Source organism: Phocoena sinus, chromosome 3 (assembly GCF_008692025.1).
Source record: "Phocoena sinus isolate mPhoSin1 chromosome 3, mPhoSin1.pri, whole genome shotgun sequence".
Lineage (NCBI taxonomy): Eukaryota > Metazoa > Chordata > Mammalia > Artiodactyla > Phocoenidae > Phocoena > Phocoena sinus.
This window is the reverse complement of record NC_045765.1, coordinates 12,333,072-12,355,391: the sequence shown is the minus strand read 5'-3', so window position 1 is coordinate 12,355,391 and position 22,320 is coordinate 12,333,072. Positions and strand designations below refer to the sequence as shown.

Sequence of the window (22,320 nt, the reverse complement as noted above, 5' to 3'; positions counted from 1 at the left end):
CTACTTTTCTCTTCAGGAGAATTTATATTTTTCTTAATGATCTCTAATAACTCTTTGTGTATTAAGGATAGTAACACTTTCTGATATGCCACAGATGCTTTTTTTTCAGCTTGCTGTGGGCCTTTGGGTTTGTTTACCTGCTCCAAATTCTTACCTCAGTATCAGGTTTCCCAGCTGAGAGTAGAGCTTTTACTGCCTTCCTCTGTTTGCCAGAAAAGCCATCTGTCCACTGGAGCCTGGCACCTTCACATCACAAGACTTCCAGCTGCTTCCGGAGTAGGTTTTGGGAGGGACTTCCCCAGTGTTTTTCTCAGTTCAGCTTTCAGAGGGGGGTAATGCACACTCCATGGTTTCCTCCCCCAAGAGAATGAGATTTTCCTCACCTTTACTTCCTAACCTTTGCCCTACTGTCTCTTGCACACACTGAGGACACACGATCTGTCCCCTGAATTTTACTTAACAATATTGAGCTCCCACCCCCACCACTCACGTTAATAAATAGATATCTGAGCATCACAAAAACGATGAATTAGAAAACACATTAGATTACTGGAAAACAGCCCCCTCGTAGCATTTCTTTGGAAACGTCCACCTCCCTCCCGTTCCATCTGCACACAAGCCTGCGGGGTCGTTGACTCCATTTTACAGATGGACAAACTTAGGCTCACACAGACGGCCCACTTGGGGACTGGATTTGAAGCCAGGTCTGGGGACGCCAGGGCCCACTCGCTTGGTACTCAACAACCCTTGAGGGCATCCCAGGGAGGTCGAGAACTAGAGTGGTAAAACCCATGTTGCAGCAGAGGAAACTGAGGCTCAGATCTTGAGTCCCAAACCAGATCCTGACTATCCAGGTTCGACTCGTGACACAGCCGGTCTTATACAAATGGAAGTTGATGGCGAATCAGGCTGGGATCCTGGCGAGAGCAGCTGCTCGGTGGCAGGGCAGATTCTGATGTCTGACGGCTTTACCGCACAGACCCAAGTTCAGAGCGCTCAGCGTCTTGGGGTGGGGGGGCGGGGGAGGCTGGGCTTCCCGGGCAGGCCTGCAGATTGACGTCACTTCGAGTGGGCCTCTGAGGAGGGTAGGAGGCACTTTGTGTCTTTAAGGCCGTTTGGAGGCGGGCCCTGACGGCTGACTCCGCCAGGAGCTCTCCTCCCCTTTAAGGCGCGCGGCAGGGGCGGGGTCCCCACGGCCCCTTTAAGGCGCCGTCCGCGTCCGCCGGCAGAAAAGCGGCTTAAAGGCGACGCGTGGCGCGATGGCGGCGACCCCACGCGCATGCCGGGGGCACGGGCGGCCCCTCCCGGTGCTGCTGCTGCTGCTGCTGTTGGCGCTGCCACCTTTGGAGGGCCCGCCGGGCGCCGCCGCCTACTTCCCAGAGGAGCGCTGGAGCCCCGAGTCGCCGCTGCAGGCGCCGCGCGTTCTCGTCGCGCTGCTGGCGCGCAACGCGGCCCACGCGCTGCCTTCCACGCTGGGCGCGCTCGAGCGGCTGCGGCACCCCCGGGACCGCACAGCTCTGTGGTGAGCGCGGCGCCCGCGGCCCCGCATCCGGCCTGCTGTCCCCATCCCGGCGGGTCCACGCCGCGCCCCGCCCGCTGTCCTGGCACCGGGCGGGGCGGGCCAGCCCTACGCGTGCCTTTTGCTTGCTGCCCCCCATCAGGGCAGGCCAACCCCAGGCGTGCCTTCCTGCTTGCTTTCCCCCTGCCGCATTAGCACCAGCCGGAACGGCGCTTTGCCTGCTGGTCTCTTTAGGGTGGGGCGGGCCACAGTTCTGCCTTCTGGCCCCCGCATTAGGGCATATCCGGGATCACCCGTGCCGCACTGCCCGGAACTAACCCGCCAATCCACTTGGTAGCACACACAGCTTCAAAGGGAAGCCTGAGAACCCGCCCCCACCCTCAGTTGGGGCGTTGCAGTGGCCCACATTGCACTTCTACTAACTGAACGTCTTTACGCTCCTGCTGCCGTATTGCTCCCAGAACCCAGCCTGAATCGGACCTCCTGCCTTCTGATTACTGGAGTGGGTGGGTCGGGTAAGGGACGGAAGGCGAAAGGTTGCGGGGAGTGGATCCTTCCTAGAAGCAGAATAGGGCAGGGCCATGAACAAGCCTGACTGGTGACTTACCGCTTCCTGCCTCAGTTTCTTCATCTGGAAAATGGGGATACTAATATAATTCTAGTTGGGTTGTCTCTGAAGATGAACAAGTTACTGAGTGTGAAGCCCTTGCGCCTGGCATCAGTGACCAGAGCTGTGGTTATTATTATCATTACTGTTATTATTGTCATCGTTGCTATCCTTGTTGTTGACTAAATAACAGTTCTTTTGGGAGAATAACTCTCAGCTGATGGTCAAACTAGACTTCCAAATATTCCTTTTCCCTCCAGGCCGGATAATCCAAGCACACAGTTGGTGTTTAAGAAATGTTTGTTGAATGAACGAGTGACCACAGCCCACTCCAAAGTGGTATTGCTCATAGGAGAGAATTGAGGAAGGTGGGGCAGGGCTGCATGATATATATATATTTTTAAATTAAATCTCACATATTTAGTAGCGAATGTGGTTATAAGATCCTTGATGCCCCATAGTACGCACGTCATCTAATGTGTTTTTCCAAAATTAGCTTGTTTTAATCCCCTCTGCAGCCCCGTGAAGTGGGTCCTGTCCTCACCCTGTGTGTCACAGATGAGGAAATTGGGGCACGGAGCGCGGAAGTGTCTTGCCCAGGGCTGTGTAGCTGGTGGGAGGCCCAGCCAGGTCGTGGGAGCCCTTGTTGCCTTGCTGCTCCTCGTCCTGCCTTGGTCTCCCTAACTTCACTCACTGGCCTGTTCTGTCTGCAGGGTGGCCACGGACCACAACTCAGACAACACGTCAGCCGTGCTTCGGGAATGGCTGGTGGCCATGAAGAGTTTGTACCACTCTGTGGAGTGGCGGCCGGCAGAGGAGCCCAAGTGAGTGCCAGGCCTTGCCCTGCCCCCTGCCCCCAGCTGGACTTGGCTGTGCCCCTGCTCACACACCCTCCATGACTCCCCATCATCCTGGGCCAGCCCCCAGCCCCCAGTCCCTGATGCTCTAGCCCAGCTCTGCAGCCTTCAGCGCTGGCTGTGGCTACTCTCACCCCACCTCAGCTTCACCAGTGGGTCATAAGCCTCCCATTGGACCTTTGCCCCGGCCGTTCGCTCCACCTGGAATTCCTTCATTCCTTGGTCTTTGTGGCGGACGCCCACTGCTTTGTTCCCTGTGTCACTCAGCTGCAATGTCAGCTCTGCTGCTTAGCGTCCCTATGAGCCCCTGAGTGATGTGGACTTCGGTTCCTTTCACTCTTTCAGAATTTATTTCTGTACCCACCCACTGCCCAGACCAGATTAGGAGTCTGGGAGGTCTTTGGGTCTTCTCTCCTAGTGGCTCCCCTCACCCTCAGGGATGTCTCTGCAAGGCAGTAGAGGCCCTTTCCCCTCCCCTCTGGGCCTTTGCACATGCTGTACCCCCTACTGGGGACACACCTCCGTTCTCCTATTTTCTCCTTGCTTCTTCCCAGCCTTCAGATCCAACTTACACATCCCCTCTTCCAGGAAGCCCTCTTTGACCACCCCACATTCAGCCAGCTCAAACCTCTCTGGGCTCCAAGAATGCCCTGTGCTTCCCACATCACAGCTGCCTCTCCACAGGTCCTACCCAGACGAGGAGGGCCCCAAACACTGGTCTGACTCACGCTATGAGCACGTCATGAAGTTACGCCAGGCAGCCCTGAAATCGGCCCGGGACATGTGGGCCGATTACATCCTGGTGAGTTTCTTGGCCAGCCAACCCATGGGTCCCTAGCCGAAGGTCTGGGGTATCCAAGGGAAGGCAGAGTGGCGGGATTTGGAGACCAGCCTTAACCTCATTTTACAGAGGGGAAACTGAGACTCTGAGAAGGGAAGTGAGTTGTCAGAGGTAACACAGCAGGTTAGTGGAGGAGCTGGGATTTGATCCTCGGCCACCTGGATTCTTAATCATCAGGAACAAGTGGGCTTTTGTGTCCCCTGTAGTTGCACACTCGGGTCATCTCCACTTTTATCAGCATCACCAGTGATGTGAGTTCTCTCTGCAACCACGATGATGACCTCTGGGTCACTCCAAGAAGCAGGAGGATGGGGCGGGGGCTGGGGGATGTTTGGCGACACTGAGCTGCTGAGCCCTGACTTTCACTTCCTCCTCCTGGGCCTCTGGCAAGAGGGGGCTGGTTGAGGTTTTGAATGCAATGTTGGGTTACGTGCCCACAGATCACGGGTCTCCTGTGAGCTCCTTCAGCCTGGCTCCTTGACCTGGGCATGGTCCCCTCCCCTGGTGCGATGGGCAGGGCATTGACAGCTGAGCCTGGTTCGCCACGGAGGTTGAATGCAGTGATGCCAGCCTGACAGTGCCCACGGCGGGTTTCCATCTACGTGCCAAACCTCAAGCTTTGGTCTCTACCTTCTTAATTTATTAATCAGCATATACCTATCGTCCACTCCCTGTGCCCTCCTCGTGCCGGGCCCTGGGGACACAGTGAGGATCACACAGGCTGAGCCCCACCTTCCTAGCATCCCAGGAAAGGTGGATGTGACCAGAAAGCAAACAAAACTGCATGAGGAAATACCAGAAGGTGGCCAGTGCTGTGAAAGACACTTGATGATACAGCAGTGTTCTGGGGCTGCCATAACAAAACACCAACACTGGCGGGCGTAAAACAATGCAAGTTTATTGTCTTGCAGCTCTGGAGGCCAGCAGTGTAAATCAGGGTGCAGGCAGGGCTGCATTCTAGGGGAGGGTCCTTCCTTGCCTCTTCCAGCTTCTGGGGGCTCCAGGTGTTCCTTGGCTTGTGGCTGCATCACTCCAGTCCCTGCTTTTGTGGTCACGTGGTCTCTTCTTATAAGGTCACCAGTCACCGAATCTAGGGCCTACCCTAATCCACTATGAACCCCATCTTTTTTTAAAAGTAATTATTGTTTTATTTGTTTATTTATTTTATATTCTTTTCCATTATGGTTTATCACAGGATATTGAATATAGTTCCCTGTGCTAGACAGTAGGACCTTGTTGTTTATCCATCCTATGCATAATAGCTTACATCTGCTGATCCCACACTCCCAGTCCTTCCCTCCCCCATCCTCCACCTGCTTGGCAACCACAAGTCTGTTCTCTATATATGTGAGTCTGTTTCTGTTTTGTAAATAGGTTCATTTGTGCTGTATTTTAGATTGCATGTATAAGTGATACCATATGGTGTTTGCCTTTCTCTTTCTGACTTACTTCACTTAGTGTGGTAATCTCCAGTTGCATCCATGTGGCTGCAAATGGCATTATTTTTCTTTTTTATGGCTGAGTAATATTCCATTGTATATTTATACCACATCTTCTTTATCCATTTATCTATCGATGGACACTTAGGTTGTTTCCATGTCTTGGCTATTGTAAATAGTGCTGCTGTGAACATAGGGGTGCATGTATCTTTTGGAATTACAGGTTTGTCTGGGAATATGCCCAGGAGTGGGATTGCTGGGTCATATGGTAATTCTATTTTCAGTTTTCTGAGGAACCTCCACACTGTGTTCCATAGTGGCTGCACCAATTTGCATTCCCATCAACAGTGTAGGAGGGATGAACTCCATCTTAATTTTCATCTTAATTACATCTGCAAAGACCCAATTTCCAAATAAGGTCACGACCACAGGTACCAGGGGTTGGGGGGCCTCCCTTAGGAGGGGGCCCTAGCAGAGATCTAAAGGAGCCAAGGAGCCAGCCTCAGCGGGAGCTGGGGGCCAGTGTCGAGGCAGAGGGAACAGAGCAGAGAGCAAGCCTGGGGCATTCAAGGACTGGCAAGGAGGCCAGTGTAACCAGAGTGGGGTGATGGAGGGGGTAATGCTGAGGTGGTAGGTGGGGGCCGGACTATTCAGGCCAAGGGAGGGATACGGCTTTTACTTTGAAGGTAATGGGGAGCCATTGAGGGTGTGTGAACAGGAGAGGGCTAGGTTCTCATTTCTGATTTTCTGAAGTCCCTGTGGCTGCCGTGGGGAGCAGGGCCTGTGGGGCAAGAGGGAGCGTGCAGCAGGAGGCCAGGGTGGGGGCCTGTATGGGGCTGTGGGTTCAGGATGTGTTCTGAGGCCAAGGGGACAGGCCCTGCTGGATGTGTGGGTGCTGGAAGGACCTCACGTCCTGGCCTGAACCTTGTGGGGAGGACGGAGCCATCTCCTGGGAGGAAGAAGGATGGAACAGGCTCCTCCTGGGATCCCTGTGAGTTGGTGCTTTCTCAGACCATTTTATAGATGGGAAAGTGGAGGCTTAGAGAGAGAAGTGACAGCCTGCTGGGTGGGGTCTCAGAAACAGTGAAGAACAGAGGTGGGGCTCGAACCTCCCAGAACCGTCGAGCCCAGGGCCACCTTGTCTGCTTCCCTGGGTTTTGCTTACGTTGTTTGACGTTGACTGGTTTTCGCTTTTTTCTCTCAGCAAACCTGGGTGGAACTCAAGGCTTTGGTTCAGAACTCAAAGCAGCTTTTGACATACCATATATTTTTGTAATCGGGGACTTAAGTAATCCATATTGGAACGTGAAATCATTTATCTAGTGTTTTAAAATTATTATTAAAATGGCCTCTTTTTTTCTCTTTTTACAAACACTGTGGGTGTTACTTGTAAGAAAATATACAAGAAACAAGAAGAAGCTTGGAAAGAAAGAAAAAAATCATCCCTTGTAGTCGTACCTCCCAGAGAGGCTCGCTCTCTGGCTGTGTTTTTTCATTCTGTGTGCTTCCAAAACTAGTTTCCATCACCCCAAAGGAAACCCTGTGCCCATGAGCGGTCACTCTGCATCCCCTCCCCCAGCCCCTGGTGACTGCTAATCTGCTGTCTGTTTCTGTGGATTTGCCTGCTCTAGACATTTCACATAAACAGGATCATACGCTATGTAGGCTTCTGGGTCTGGCTTCACTCAGCCTGATGTTTTCAGGGTTCATCCGGGTTGTAGCGTGTGTCAGTGCTTCACTCCTCTTTCTGGCTGAGTGATATTCCATTGTATGGATGGACCACGTTTTGTTTATCCATTCATCCGTCAGTGGACACTTAGGTTGTTTCCACAGCTTGTCTTCTGTGGATAAGGCTGCTATAAACGTGGCGTGCAGACGTCTGTTCGAGTTCCTGTTTCCAGTTCTCTCAGTCTGTACCTAGGACTGGAATTGCCGTAACTCCATGTTTCACTTTCGGAGGAACTGCCAGACGGTTCTGGCTGTTTTCACTGCATCTATATTCCAAGGTCACCAATTCAAATGTCCACGGGGGTCTGGGCAGGAACATAACAGGACCGCACGGCTTGTCCCAAGGGGCAGCCACCTCCCGTCTCCAGCTGGGGCTTGCCACGTGGGAATGCCCTTCCCACGTTGCTGGAGAAGGCAGGGATTCTGGTTTTTGCTCCTGTTTATAGCAAGTGATTCATACGTTCTAAAAGTCCTGCACAGGGAGCTTCCCTGACGGCGCAGTGGTTAAGAATCCACCTGCCAACGCAGGGGACACGGGTTTGAGCCCTGGTCCAGGAAGATCCCACATGCCGCGGAGCAGCTAAGCCCGTGCGCCACAACTGCTGAGCCTGCGCTCTAGAGCCTGGGAGCCACAACTACTGAGCCTGCGAGCCACAACTACTGAAGCCCACACTCCTAGAACCTGTGCTCCGCAACAAGAGAAGCCACCACAGTGAGAAGTCCGCGCACCGCAATGAAGAGTAACCCCCACTCGCCTCAACTAGAGAAAGCCCGCGCGCAGCAACGAAGACCAAACACAGCCAAAAATAAGTAAATAAAATAAATAAATTTTTTTAAAAAACAGAAAAACCCTGCATGGGTAACAGAAAACATATCTGTGGACCAAATGCATTAAAAAAAAACCCGCCTCCTAATAGTTGTATAATATATCATGTTGGGTGTGTTTTCACATCCCGGTAGACAGGAACGTCCTTACCTAATTGTTTTCTGTGGCTTGATTTTTCAGTTGTCTCAACACATTCTGCAAAGGGACAGCAGGGCAGGGCCAAAGTTTCTGTAGCTGGTTCTCCACTGCTAGACTCCTGGGTCGTTCCCGGTTTGTGTGATGAACAACCCTGCCATGAATATTCTGGTGTGGCCTTTCTGGAAGGTGTTGGTGACATAACGGTTCTGGGGGGACAAGCAGGCACCCCCCCACCGTGATGACCCTGTTCATGGGTTGCTGAGTTTCCTTCCAGGCTGCAGCAAACAAGTTATCATCTTTTTACCCCAACATTCAAGGTGTTAAAAAAAAAAAAAAAAAAAAAAGCCTAATGTAAAGATCCTATTTTTAGGAATTTTTTTGTTGGCACTTCACTTACATAGAAAAAAGTGTGGTCCTCCCAGCCCCGACTGTCCTCCTCACTGACCAGTGCTGCCCATCTTAAAAGTTCCCATAAACGGAGCCACGTGGGCTTCCCTGGTGGCGCAGTGGTTGAGATTACGCCGGCCGATGCAGGGGACACGGGTTCGTGCCCCGGTCCGGGAAGATCCCACATGCCGCGGAGCGGCTGGGCGCGTGAGCCATGGCCGCTGAGCCTGCGCGTCCGGAGCCTGTGCTCCGCAACGGGAGAGGCCACAACAGTGAGAGGCCCGCGTACCGCAAAAACAAAAAAAGTAGCCACGTGATGCACCCACTGTCACTTCCCGTGGCTCACCAGCACCGTGTGTGGGACCCATTTGTGTCGCTTCGTGCTGTGTGGTCCGTCCCTTCTCTTGCAGTGTCGTGTATTTCATTGTGTGAACGTAACCCTGCTGGTGACTTAGGGCAGAGCTGTCCGTTGAGAGCAGGTGGCTTCCAGGGCCGCACGTGCTATTCCAGGTGCCCCCCCTCCCCAGGGCTCCGGCCTCTGCCCCAGCTGTTCCAAGCTGTGGCCTAGCCCGGCTCACTCTGGCAGCCCGCACTGATGCCATGCCGGGTGTTTTGCAGTTTGTGGACGCGGACAACCTGATTCTCAACCCTGACACGCTGACCCTGCTCATCGCTGAGAACAAGACGGTGGTGGCCCCCATGCTGGATTCCCGGGCTGCATACTCCAACTTCTGGTGTGGGATGACCTCCCAGGTCAGGGGGTTACCATGGTAGGGCAGGGGCCTGCGGGTGCTGGGGGCTGGATTTGGAGTCTAACTTAACCTCACACTGCCTCGTGGTGAGCATTTGATAAACACTGTTGTGATAATCCTTAAATAGACCTTGAGGGAGGGTCTACGATTGTGTGCCCCCTGCCCCTACACCCATTACTGAGGCAGAAACACAAATGCAGAGAGAGGAAGTGACTTGCCTGTGCTCACATAGCCATGACGTGATGATGCCAGGACGGGACTTCAGGCACAGCTTGATCCAGGTGTTCAAACAATATTCCTCTTCCTCCATCCCTTGTGTGGCTTCATTTTCAGACTCCTGGGGAATGATCTCAGCAGCATTCAACCAAAGTCTACTTTGATTGAACCTTGTCCAGTTTCCTCCTACCCCTGAACCAATTACTGAAGTCAGGAAAATGTCAGGTTCTGATTGTCCCACCCAGTGATGAGGGTGGGGTTTTAGGCAAAGCCAGGGAGAGTGAGGGGCCGGTGATGGAGCAGGGCTGTGCCAGGGGAAGGGGGCTAGGTGGCTAGAGCCAGGATGCTGACCCATCCTATCTCCTCCTATCTTTTTGTTTTGAATTGATGTGTAATTCATAAAATATAAAGTTCACCATTTTAAAGTGAATAATTCAGTGGTTTCTATATTTTAAAGTATGTCATAGAAATCTAAATGTCATATGCTAACAATTCCAGTTCGTAAAGGGTAGGAGGAAGGGAGAGGACTGTTCCAGAAGCTTTTAAAACTTCTAAAAGATTGCCCCCCGACTTTCTTGAAGTCCCACTTCTGATGTTTAATTTTAAAATAAATGGATCTCAAATATCCAGTCCCTTTTTCAGCTTTTTAATTTCCTTTCTCAAATGCTGCTTTTCTGATCAGAAGTATTGAGCTGGGTCTGCAAATGACGGACTGTTTCCCTGGGTTTCTGTGCCATTGCCCAGCAACTGAGGCTCTGGGGTTGGAGACTGACAGGCCCTGCTCAGAGCCCTGTGCTCAGGGAGTGCCCACCACAGCCACAAACTGGCACCCAGTCTTACTCTCCGGGTGTTCTGTGCCTCCTGTTGTCCCGGGCCTCCAGCCTCACCTTTAGGGACCCCCATGCAAAAATCTGCCCACCTCCCCACAGGGCTACTACAAGCGCACGCCTGCCTACATCCCCATCCGCAAGCGGGACCGCCGGGGCTGCTTTGCAGTCCCCATGGTGCACTCGACCTTCCTGATTGACCTGAGGAAGGCGGCATCCAGGAACTTGGCATTCTACCCTCCCCACCCTGACTATACCTGGTCCTTCGATGACATCATTGTTTTTGCCTTCTCCTGCAAACAGGCAGGTGAGCCCACAGGGGATTTGCCATCATGGGATGTCTCTCTGCTTCTTTGGGACCAGTGCTGAGCCCGCAGAAGGTTTGCAGAACCAGAACTGCAGGGTGCAGCGATGACTTCAGGTGCAGCTGTATCCAGGTGTTCAGATGATATCCCCAGGACCTGTTCTCTCTCCAGCCCTGGCTTTGCTGGGTGGCTTCACTCCCCAGGTCTTTAAGATCTGCTTATTGAAAGTTATTTCCATCTTGATATTTTCCTATATTCCCCCAGATATCTGTGATTGAGCATAATTGTTCCCTAGTTGTATACTTCGGGCAAAAAAAAAAAAAAAAGTTTAGAGAGGAAGAAAACATAGCCATATGCTGACCTGTCATTTATTTTTAAACCACGGGTCAGCAAACTATATGTCCCACGGGCCAGATCTTGCCCACTATCTGTTTTCGTATGGATGCAAGCTAAGCATGTCTTTTGGGTTCCTGGACCCAATTCCTATGTGTGGAGGTGGGGGTGTATTCCCCACACCAACAAGCAGTTCTGGGACCCCAGCAGGGTGTCTGAGAATTCAGCTCAATTCCAACTCGGTTCTGGCTCTGTCTACTTGGAGATAGCCTCAGATTCCACAGGTTAAGGGCCCAGTCCCACAAAACTATGTCCCCCACCCTGCTTCAGATGCTGATTGCAAGTCCAGGTTGTCACCTGTGCTTCTGACCAAATGGCTAGAAACCAAAGGTTTCCGCGACTCCTTCCTTGGGTTCTGCTAATTTGCAAGAGCGGCTCACAGAACTCGGGAAACCTGTTTACTCACTAGGTTACTGTTTATTATACAAGGATATAACTGGGGAACAACCTGGAGGAAGAGATGCACGGGGCAAGATTTGGGGGAAGGGGCGCAGAGCTTCCACGCCCTCTCTGGGCACGGTCCAAGGGCAGACTTGAGTTGTTGAGACAGAACTGTTTGGCCCACAGACCTAAGTACTTACTGTCTGGCCCTTCAATGAAAATCGTTTTCGTTGGGTTTATCACTTTAAAAAAAGATACATACTCATTATAAAATTTGAAACCATTCAGAAAAGGAATAACACAGAGATAATGTAACTCATGGTTTGTCCAACTGCATCTCATTTTTGTGCATAAATGTGCATCTTTACTGTTCACCCGCAGTTTTGTGGTTTGCTTTGTCATGGAATCCTGCAGGGACTGAGTCAGTACTGGTGCAAGGCGCTCGTTAACAGTTCTGGAGTTTTTTGGCACTGCGAACCCCTGTTCTGGCTCCAATTCCCAGATGGAGCGCCAAGGGGTTCTCTGCCGGTTGCTGGGAACAGCTGGACCCATTTACGCTCTGGCCCCGTGCTGGGCTGTGAGGCTTATGCTCTGTTCGGAGGTTGCCTCCACTGCCTTACTGCTCTGTTTTCAATTTTGATTGTGGTTTCCTTGGCCCCAGAGATCCAGATGTACGTCTGCAACAAGGAGGTGTATGGCTTTCTGCCGGTGCCACTGCGGGCACACAGCACCCTCCAGGATGAGGCCGAGAGCTTCATGCACGTGCAGCTGGAGGTCATGGGTGAGTCTGCCTGCGCCAACCTGGGAGGGCTGAGTCGCCTCCCTCTCCCTGCCATCTCACATCTGTGAACACTGACTGTCTGCTCGGCGCCAGTCTCTTTGCCGGGCACTGGGAACCCAGTGTGGATGGTTGTCCCCCCTCTCACAGAGTGCTGGCTTGCAAGCAGCTGTGCACGGCATGCTTGGGGAAATGAGGGTGGGCTTTCTGGCGGAGGTGGCATTAAGATGCAGGGTAAGTAGGAGTTAGCCGATAAGAGGATTGCAGCCGGAGGGAGCAGCACATGCGGAGGCCGGGAGGCTGGAGGGGCTGTGAGCTCAGGAAACAGGTGAGGTCGGCGGGACAGAAGTGGGGCTGGTGAGCTGGGCAGGGCTGGCAGGCAGGGCCAGGGCAGAGGCCTCAGACATTCGGCTGAGGAGCGGGCCTTTTCCCCCGGGGCAGTCAGGAGCCATGGAGGGTGTAGGAGCAGTGAGGGCAACAGGTTTCACTGATGACCCTGCATGTGCATGGCAGCATCTAGGACACAGCCATTTCGGGCCATTTTGTCACTCATGTCCCTGCCAACCTCCAGACCCACTATTGTTTGTTTAATATCTATCTTAACGGACACTTTTTTTTTTTTTAACTTGAATACATTTTAAAAAGGAGACTACATATTTTTACCGTGGTTGCAAACTCATGTCTCTCTAACAGATATTCAAATAAATCCGTAGACTATTAAACTAGCAGCTGTCCCTCTGGTGAGGTGGGCTGAATGCATAGGTCCGAGCTGCCATTGATGCTGCTTGAGGAGGGGATTCTGCCCCGGCTGAGGGTCTCTGAAGCAACCGGACAGTGGTACGGCGTCCTCTTCCATGGGGGCCTTGCCCTGTGCTGACCACATCCTCTGACGGCCTGTGAAGCAGCATGGCTGTACCTCCCACTGCACAGATGGAGAGAGCCTTGGAGGGCCAGGCCCCCGCCCTGAGGTTCAGTCCGTGCCGCTCCCCGACCACCGCCCCCGCCCCCACGCCTGGCTCTGATCCGTTTCTGTCTGTGGCTCCCCCTTGTGGCTGAAGGTGGAATGACACCCTGCCTTTGTTTTGTGGGGGCTTTGGGGTCTTTTGAAGTGACACCTGGAGGCTGCAAGGTCATCAGGGTGAAGACCCCCGCAACCCCCAAGTGTCTGTCCCATGTAGTTGCCCACGCTCAGCCTGGCAAACCCACCAGGCTGTAGTCTTAAGAAGTGGGTCTCTGCCTCTTGCCAACTCCTGTGGGCGAGCAGACCCCGAGAAGCTTCTCCAGGCTGCCATAGTTTTCCTAGTTTAACTTTTCACATATATTTCCGTCGTTATTTTTGGCCAGAAGACTGTTTACGCTGCCGTTATAAACGGAAGGCCCAACAGAAGCGTGAATATTTTCCTGTTTCCCAAGCACCAGAGCAAGTCACACAGAACCAGACGGAAGGAGGGTCTGGAGGTTTCAGATATTTGTGCGAATCCTTCCTTACAGTTCTAGTGAAAACCACCATTTTCTCCACCTCTTTGTGGGTACCTGTTCCCGGGCTGTGCATGTGATTTCTCATGTGTTCAAAAATCTTTCAGGACTTCCCTGGCGGTCCAGTGGTTAAGACTCTGCGCTTCCACTGCAGGGGGCACCGGTTTGATCCCTAGTCAGGAAACTGAGATCCCGCAAGCCGTGCGGTATGGCCCAAAGAAGAAAAAAATCTTTCTTACGATGAAATTTCAGGCTTACAGAAAAGCTCAGAGCGCTGCCCTCTGTGTGTGGGGAATCCAGCAGCTTCCTACCCTACCTGCTCATGGACTATGGGGTGTCTCTCCCAGCTGGCCCCATAAACTTGGCTCAGTGTAAATCCTGTTCTTTGAGTTTTAGCACACACAGCAGTGACAGGTCATATGTGTGTAGATATTATGTAGTCATCATAAAAACATGATGACTGTTTTTATTTTATTTTTTAATTTTTTTACTAAAATTTTTTTTCAATGTTATGTTTTTATTGATCAGTCTGTGCCCAATTAAAAAATAAACAACCAAAAAATAAACAACCAAAAAATATCTAAAACTACTTAGAGACAGGCAGATGCAGGAGGTGCATAGGGCAAGCTATGTGGAAAACAGTGAGGAAGCCTGCATTCCCTCTCGGAGCTCGACGTTCTCTGTTTTTAATATCCTTGTCACCAGACGCTGGCCAGGCTCTGGCCCTCCCCGGGGTCCCCAACTGTTGTGATTCCACCAGCTGACGGGTTTTTTCCCTTCTTGTGCTTCACATCAGTCAAGCTGCTCAAGCGTGGTGTCTTCTGCCCGGTGTCCGCGTCTGTGCTGTCGCCGGCTGCTGCGTGTGGCTGTGGCTCGTTCTCTTGTCTTGCTGTGTAGTATTCCATTTAGATGTTCAACCACAGATTTATTCACTCTTGGCTGTGTCATGTGTCACTTTATCAGTCTTCTCCTGAGCGGCATGGGGGGCATTTCCCATTTTTCCCAACATTGCCATGTGCGAGAGAGTTCTAGACATGCATCAGTGGGTGCAAAGTTAGGGAATATCCACAAGGTTGCCTTCACTTCTTATACCAGTTGCAAAATCTGGGGTCCCCAAGACCATGTTCAGGTTTGATAGTTCACGAGAGGGACTCAGAACTCACTGGAAGCTGTTATACTCACAGTTACAATTTATTACAGCCAAAGGACACAAATTAAAATCAGCAAAGGGAAAAGGTGATGGGGCAGCATCCAGGAGCGTTCCAAGCACAGAGATTCCTATTGTCCCTGTCCCTTCCCGTGGAGTCATATGGACAGTGCTTGCTTCTCCTAGAACTAGTATGTGACAACATGCATGGTGTACTGCCAACCAGGGATGCTTCCCAAGCCTCCATGTCCAGTGTTTTTACTGGGGCTCCTACACACAGATACAGATGGTTGCCACATGGCTAACCTCCATCTCCAGTCCCTGCAGAAATTGAGCCAATAGCAAGTAGCCCAAGACCTCCACCCTAAATCACACTGTTGGCATACATACCCAGTATGGCCCAAGCCCTGAGATAAACAAAGACATTTCCAAGGGCTTCAGCCTCCCAGGATCTGGGAGCAAAGGCCAGACCTCTCTGTGGTCAAGTTTAATTCTTCACCCTATGATGGGTCTAAGGGGTGTTATATTTTTTATTTTTTGCGGTACGTGGGCCTCTCACTGTTGTGGCCCCTCCCGTTGCGGAGCACAGGCTCCGGAAGCGCAGGCTCAGCGGCCATGGCTCACGGGCCCAGCTGCTCCGCGGCATTTGGGATCTTCCCGGACCGGGGCACGAACCCGTGTCCCCTGCATCGGCAGGCGGACTCTCAACCACTGCGCCACCAGGGAAGCCCGTGTTACATTTTTTGACGTGGCTCTCTGGAAAGGCTGCATTGTGTTGCTCCTTCTGGACCTAATATGCTCCATTTTCCCAGAACTGATGAGAAAGAATGAAGAGATACCCCCACTTCCCATCAGCAGGTCCTTTCACCATCCACACCCAAGCGGGCAGGCAGAGGCTGAGAAAGAGAGGGAAAGGGCACCTGGGATTTGAATTTGAGTCTTCAGATCCCAAAGCCTCGCCCTTGGGTCCTAGGCTCCCCTGAGGAGGACAGGGGGTGGCAGGGAGCTGTGACGGGCCCTGGATAGGAAGAAACCCCAGGGCACAGTGTCCCTGGAGGAGGCCCAGGCTGCGAGGTGGGAGGCGCCAGGTTGACCCTGGGCCTTGCCCAGGCTTCTCCCAGACAGAGGGGCCTGTGTCTGTCCTTTGAGCTCACACAGGGCCTTTGTTCTTGGGGAGGCAGATGCCACACTCACCTTTTCTGGGCCAGCCTGGTAGATGACCGGGAGCCTCACCAGGTTCACAGTCCCCTTGGATCTGATCCTTCTGTGGAAAACCGTCAGGGATGTACCAAGACAGGGCCCCGGGGATATGGTCTGAGCACTGCTCACAGCAGCTAAAAGGGGAACGATCGCGAACACCCTGAAATTCTTGGCATACCTGGGCTCGTAGATGTGTCACTCCAGTCACATGGCCATCTTCTCCCTGTATGTCTTCACACCGTCTACCTTCTGTGTGTATCTCTGTATCTGAATTTCCCATTTTTATAAGGACCCCAGTCAAACTGCTTAGGACCCACCCTAATGACCTCATTAAAGATCCTATTTTCTAAATAAGGTCACATTCTGAGGTACCAGAGTGTCAAGATGCCAAAGTATCTTTTTGGGGAGGATACAGTTTAACCCAAAACAATGTGTGTGATTTCATGGCAACTGATCATGACATAAACCTCTGAGAGACTTATTAGCCCATTTTATAGATGAGGAAAGTCATTCCTTTGTTCAGTTTATGAGTTTGTGCCGAGCTCTGTGTGCTGGGCGTAGGGAGCCAGTGTGAGTGAACGGACCTGGTATCCGTCTGGCAGAGCTCATGGGAGATAATCAGGGAGCCGGGGAGGTAGGACAGCAGAATGAGGCTTTGACGGAAGCCCAGGCGCTGTGGGGACCCCCAAAGGTACCTGACAGCCTGGGGAGGTCAGGAGACTCCTCTGCTGCCACCCACCCACCCCCCGCCCCGTCCCAGAAGGCCTCTTAGCTGATAACTCAGGGGGAGGAGGGGAGGAAGGAAGGGTATTTCAGTAGAGGCCCAGCATGTGCAAAGGTCCAGAGGTAGGAATGGGGGATGGGTAAGTCTGGAGCAGTGCCAACAGCCAGAGTGGGTAGGAGGCGGAGGAGAGAGACTAGCACTGATGTTGTGAGCGGGGCTGTGTCGGACAGGGTTTCCAGCACCAAGCTGAGGAGCTCGGGATGACAGGGAGCCCCGCAGAGGGTGGGGAGGGGGCGTTGGAAGGAGGCTGGACACCCCCCGACTTCCCAATAACCCCCGTGACCCCTCGGCTTCTCTCTGCCGCCCAGTGAAGCACCCATCCGCGGAGCCCTCGCGGTTCCTCTCGGTGCCGGCCAAGACGCCAGACAAGATGGGCTTTGACGAGGTAGGCTGGGCCTTCCCTCAGGGGTGGGGCCGGGAGCCGACCTGGAGGGTCCAACCAAAGCTCTGGGCCACAGGTCTTCATGATCAACCTGAAGCGGCGGCAGGACCGACGGGAACGTATGCTGCGCGCGCTGCAGGAGCAGGAGATCGAGTGCCGGCTGGTGGAGGCTGTGGACGGCAAGTGAGTCCCACCCCGGTGGGGGAGGGGCGGCTCCACGTGTGGCCATGTGGACCTGGTGGGTGGCGGCTGTGGAGCGGATGTGAGTCTGACCCTGCGCGGGGTGCTGGCAGGTCTGCGCACATAGTGTAGACCACGCCCTGGCAGCCCACATTGGGTCCAAGAGGGGTGTGCGGGTTGGGGGGCGGGGTGGCAAGGGGGAATGTCGCTAATGGTGGAATTGCGGGCAGAGAGAGTCTTCCACTGACCCCCTCCTGTCCCCCCTTGCAGAGCCATGAACACTAGCCAGGTAGAGGCACTGGGCATCCAGATGCTGCCCGGCTACCGGGATCCTTACCACGGGCGGCCCCTCACCAAGGGCGAACTGGGCTGCTTCCTCAGCCACTATAACATCTGGAAAGAGGTGGGTCCCACAGCGGGGCAGGCCCCTCCTCAGCCTTCTTTACAGCTCAAGGAGGGAATCACCTGCATCCCAGACGGTCTTCTCTCTTCAGTGAATGTGTCACCTGAACCCTGGGTGGGTGAGCTGCTGTCCTTCTCCTGTGCAGACGTGGAGCCTGAGTCCGGGGAGGGTTAAGCCTGACTCTAGGAACAGGTAGGGTCTGAGGCCCAGGACCTCCAGGAGAAACCTCTTCATGTGCACCCACTGTCAAATACCTAGAGCCTGGGCACTGTGCTCATAGCTTACTAGTAGGAGTAATAGCCATGGCGACGATAACTAATGCAGACCCCACACGTTGGTACCCCGTTAGCCCCAGAGGCTCATCACACACCCTTGGAAGGGAAGGTTATGATGGGCGAGGATGCCAGGCATGGACTGGAACCTGGGACCAGCAGGCGTGAGGCCAGATGGGGCATTTGGTGTTTGAGGCGACAGGTGCTCAGCCACGTTGCCCTCCTTTTCTGATATTCATCATGGAGGTCATGGGGCAGGGATTGCGGTGTCCAGGTAGCTGTAGAGCCAGAGGAGATCCAGGTTCAAGTCCAGCCCTGCCTCTGAGAGGGGTGATCTCTGTGAGCAAGGAAGGCATTTCCCAATCTGAGCCTCAGTTTCCCCAGATGATGGAGTCACAACTTCAGGGGCAGTTGTGAAGATTCGCTAGTTCATTCATTCTGAGAACATTTGTCAAGGACCTACTGTGTGCCCAGCCTGATGCTGGTGCTGGGGACATGACAGCCACCAAGATAGACCCAGCCCCCTTCAGGGCGCTCACAGCCCTGGGAGGTGGGGAGACTGATGAGAATCCACAAAGAAATGAATGACAATGAAATAAGTGAGAGGCATCTACAGGAGAGGCCCAGGGTTATGAATTATCCTCAACTGGCAGCTTTGGGTGATAGGGAGGACCTCTTGAGTAGGTGACAGGTGAGCTAAGGCCAGAAGGGTGAGAGGGAACCTACCTGCTGCTGTGTGGGGGAAGGGTGCTCTGTGTCAAAGGCACAGCGTAGGCCCAGGCCCTGGGTTGGGAAGGAGCAGCCAGGCTGAGGTGAGGCTGTGGAATCTGCTGCCAAGTTGTGAGGAGGAAGTTTTGGCCAGGAGGTAGATCCAAATTGATGGTGGTGGGCTTCCCTGGTGGCGCAGTGGTTGAGAGTCCGCCTGCTGATGCAGGGGACATGGGTTCGTGCCCCGGTCCGGGAAGATCCCACATGCCGCGGAGCGGCTGGGCCCGTGAGCCATGGCCGCTGAGCCTGCGCGTCCAGAGCTTGTGCTCCGCAACGGGAGAGGCCACGCACTGCAAAAAAAACAACAACAACAGTTGGTGATGGTGGTGTGTGTGTGTGTGGGAGTAGTTTGCTTTTCTCCTGATGCCCCAGAGCTTTTAAGCAGGACTGGCTTCGGGGTCAGGCCTGGCTTTGATCTCTCCAAGATCTCAGCAGGGCCTCCTCCCTCAGGTTGTGGACCGCAGGCTGCAGAAATCACTCGTGTTCGAGGATGACCTGCGCTTCGAGATCTTCTTCAAGAGGCGCCTAATGAACCTTATGCAGGATGTGGAGCGGGAGGGTCTGGACTGGGACCTCATGTGAGTGGAGCCTGGGAGGGGCCAGAGCTCAAAGGTGTGGCCTAGAGCCTCTAGGTCGGAGGGCCTTTGCAGGTTAATATGTTGGGCCAACTTTTGGGAGCTTGGCGGGAGAACTTGTTCTTGACCCAGAGGTCTAGGGACCTGGTGGAAGCCTGCCAGCTCGTCCAGGGTTTGGAGACTTGACTGGAGCCTGTGGGGTAGAGAATAAGGCTAAGAATTGACCCGGAAGACTGGGGACGTGGCTAAAGAACTTGGGATGTGGCCTGCGGTGGGTTTGATCCGAGCCTGGGGGCTTGGCTGAGTGGGCTACGCCCATGGGAACCTGGGTCTCAGAGCAGTGCTAGGTAGAGTATGGCCAGCATATTTCTGGAACTGTCCCTTGGAGTCTCATGTAGGTGGGTTGGTTCATCCTCGCCACCCCACCCCTGCCCCTAGCGCCACGTGCGGGGCCCTGATCTGGGTTCTGGGCCTCAGACTCAGGACCGTGCTGTTGATAGGAGCAGTAGCTTCTCCCCTTCACTCCTGCCCACCTGCCTCACAGACCTCTGAACCCAGAGCAGCTCCCCTCTCAGCTCCGCTCTCCTTCCTGTGGCACAGCCTCCCCAGCTCCAAATCCTCCCTGGCGCCCTCAGAAAAAGTCCACTCCCCTCCCTGTGGCCCCAGACCCCTGTGGGCCTGCTCTCACCCCAGTCCAGTCACGCCAGCCTCCTCATCGCTCCCCACCCCCCCAGGGCCTGACAGGGGCTCCGTGGATCTCTGCGTTAGCATTCTTGTGTGCGCAGGCGGGAGGAAGGTGACTGGGCCCCCGTTCTGCACCCCAGCTACGTGGGCCGGAAGCGGATGCAGGTGGAGCACCCCGAAAAGGCTGTGCCCCGCGTGAGGAACCTGGTGGAGGCTGACTACTCGTACTGGACGCTGGCCTACGTGATCTCCCTGCAAGGCGCCCGCAAGCTGCTGGCTGCCCGGCCACTCTCCAAGATGCTGCCCGTGGACGAGTTCTTGCCGGTCATGTTCGACAAGCACCCAGTGTGAGAGGGGGTGGCGGTGGGCAGGCGGGCTGGGGTCTCGCTGTGGAGCTGGCCTGGGTGGGGGCGTGAGGCTCATGGGTCCCAGGGAGGTGGCTTTTCCTCTGCCTGCTTCTTCCTCCATCTGGTCCCTCGCCGCCGCCCTCCCCCCACCCCTGCCACCCACTTCTGTCTCCATTCGCCTCTTATCCCCCAACCCACCGCGGCCCCCGTGCCCCTCCTCCCCTGCAGGTCTGAATACAAGGCCCACTTCTCCCCTCGGGACCTGCGTGCCTTCTCCGTGGAGCCCCTGCTCGTCTACCCCACACACTACACAGGGGACGACGGGTACGTGAGCGACACGGAGACCTCGGTCGTGTGGAACAATGAGCACGTCAAGACCGACTGGGACCGGGCCAAATCCCAGAAGATGCGCGAGCAGCAGGCCCTGAGCCGCGAGGCCAAGAACTCTGACGTGCTGCAGTCCCCCCTGGACAGCGCTGCCCGGGATGAGCTCTGAGAGCTCTGAGGGGCGGTGGCCATGACTCCAAAGCAGCCTGTCGCTGGCCCGGCCCCCGCCCGCCCGCCGGGGACGACCCCTGGCAGGCCAAGGAGGGCTCCCCACGCAGGGCGGCGTCCAGCCAGCCCATGCTCAGCAGTCACGTACACGCAGGCAGCATTAACGGAGGTGCCTACTGCATGCCAGGAACAGGTGGATCGGGTGGTAGCAGTTCGTGCGCCCAACACTTTAAGCGATTACTGGGCACCAGGTTCCTGTGTTCTGGCAGCGAATGAGGCATGGTTGTTCCCTCCCTCGGTGATGGATCCGGTCGTCATCGATCCCCCATCAAGAAGCAGGCACTCGTGATACACATTCACTGTTTGAATTCACTCGAGTATTTATTGAGTGCCTACTGTATGCTGGGCACCATTCCAGGCTCCGGGACCAGTGAGGTAAACTTCCATGTATTCAGACACATACTGAGCACCTGCTATGTGTCTGGTACTTGCGACACAAAAGTCCTGACTGACTCGGTGCGTTTACTGAGTGCCTGCTGTGTGCGGGGAGCTGAGCTTTGTGTTAGGGCTGGAGATAAACAAGGTGCTTTTCACTCCTAAGTGGTTTCTTCCCCACACATCCAGAGAGCGTCTCCTGTGTGCCGGGCACTGGTGATACAAAACAGGATGACAGCTGTTCAGTCAGCTTCTGAGCACCAACAGAGATGAAGGAGTCCTTTCGTTTCTTCACGCGGCAAGCATTTATTGAGTGCTGGCTGTGTGCCTGAGCTCGTGGACTCCCAGTGGGGTTGACTGAGTTTGATTCATTGCCCCTCACCCCCCGTCGCCCGAGCCGTGTGCAGATAACATCCCCTGTCCACCGCCCAGGAGAGGGGCTGGCTCTTCCCTTGCCAGGGGCAGCCATGGGTTCCAGCAGCCTCATGTCTTCATGCAAGGCCCCCCTGCTAGACCCGGCCCCCCTGGAGGGGGTGAGGGGTGAAGCTGGGGGCGGGGTCTCCCATTCCCCCTCCTGGTCTCAGTTGCTTGCCCTCCCTGCCCTGCACGTCAGGTGTGGCCTCTGCCTGCTCGGTGGGGTTCCTCTGTCCAAGCCTTTGGTGGGATCATGCGTCTGGGGCCTCGCGTGGGCTCCGCTGCACTGGGGCGCTACCCACGGCCTGGGCAGAACGTCCCCCGGCACAGGCTGGAGGACTCGCTGGGTCTTCAGACTGAAACGAATGTCAGAGCCCACCAGCAGTGCCTCATTCTCTGAGGGATAACTAACTGCTGTCCGGGTCGGGTCCCGGATAGCTTGCTTATTTTTTTATTAAATGTTGCTGGTTGGTTTTCACATACATCTGTGTTCCCTTCTTGGCCCAATGCTCTGCTCACAACCTATGTACCACCCACATTCCCCACCCCTCCGCTTCAGGCCAAGATGTGGGAGGAAACCAGGTGCGGCGGGGGGAGTGAGACCTCAGGATTCCAGTGTGCCCCATAAAACTTCCCCAAAATAGCCCGGGGACGACAGATGGTCAACCTCACTCTATCCTGCGGGGTCAGATAACAGAATGAAGAGAGGGGCTGTCATAGTTTGGAGTCTTCAGAAAACAGACCCCAAGATGAGGATTTGAATT

At 54.3% G+C, this 22,320-nt stretch overlaps 1 protein-coding gene across 4 annotated transcripts; it reads left to right on the top strand.

Moving 5' to 3' along the window:
• Window positions 1–1,191: 1,191 nt before the first annotated feature.
• COLGALT1 (collagen beta(1-O)galactosyltransferase 1) lies at window positions 1,192–22,038 on the top strand. Of its 4 annotated transcripts, none has more exons than XM_032625957.1 (12): window positions 1,192–1,522; window positions 2,840–2,950; window positions 3,668–3,785; window positions 8,961–9,095; window positions 10,240–10,444; window positions 11,878–11,997; window positions 16,910–16,986; window positions 17,060–17,166; window positions 17,434–17,566; window positions 19,057–19,184; window positions 19,967–20,212; window positions 20,441–22,038. In XM_032625957.1, exons 1-12 carry the CDS (start codon window positions 1,260–1,262, stop codon window positions 20,706–20,708), a joined length of 1,911 nt encoding a protein of 636 aa, XP_032481848.1. In that variant the 5' UTR covers window positions 1,192–1,259; the 3' UTR covers window positions 20,709–22,038. The 4 variants fall into 4 exon arrangements, with proteins under 4 accessions (XP_032481848.1, XP_032481849.1, XP_032481851.1 ...); XM_032625958.1 differs by having other exon boundaries at window positions 1,194–1,522; window positions 20,006–20,212; XM_032625960.1 differs by lacking the exon at window positions 1,192–1,522 and adding an exon at window positions 1,905–2,025.
• Window positions 22,039–22,320: the final 282 nt, after the last annotated feature.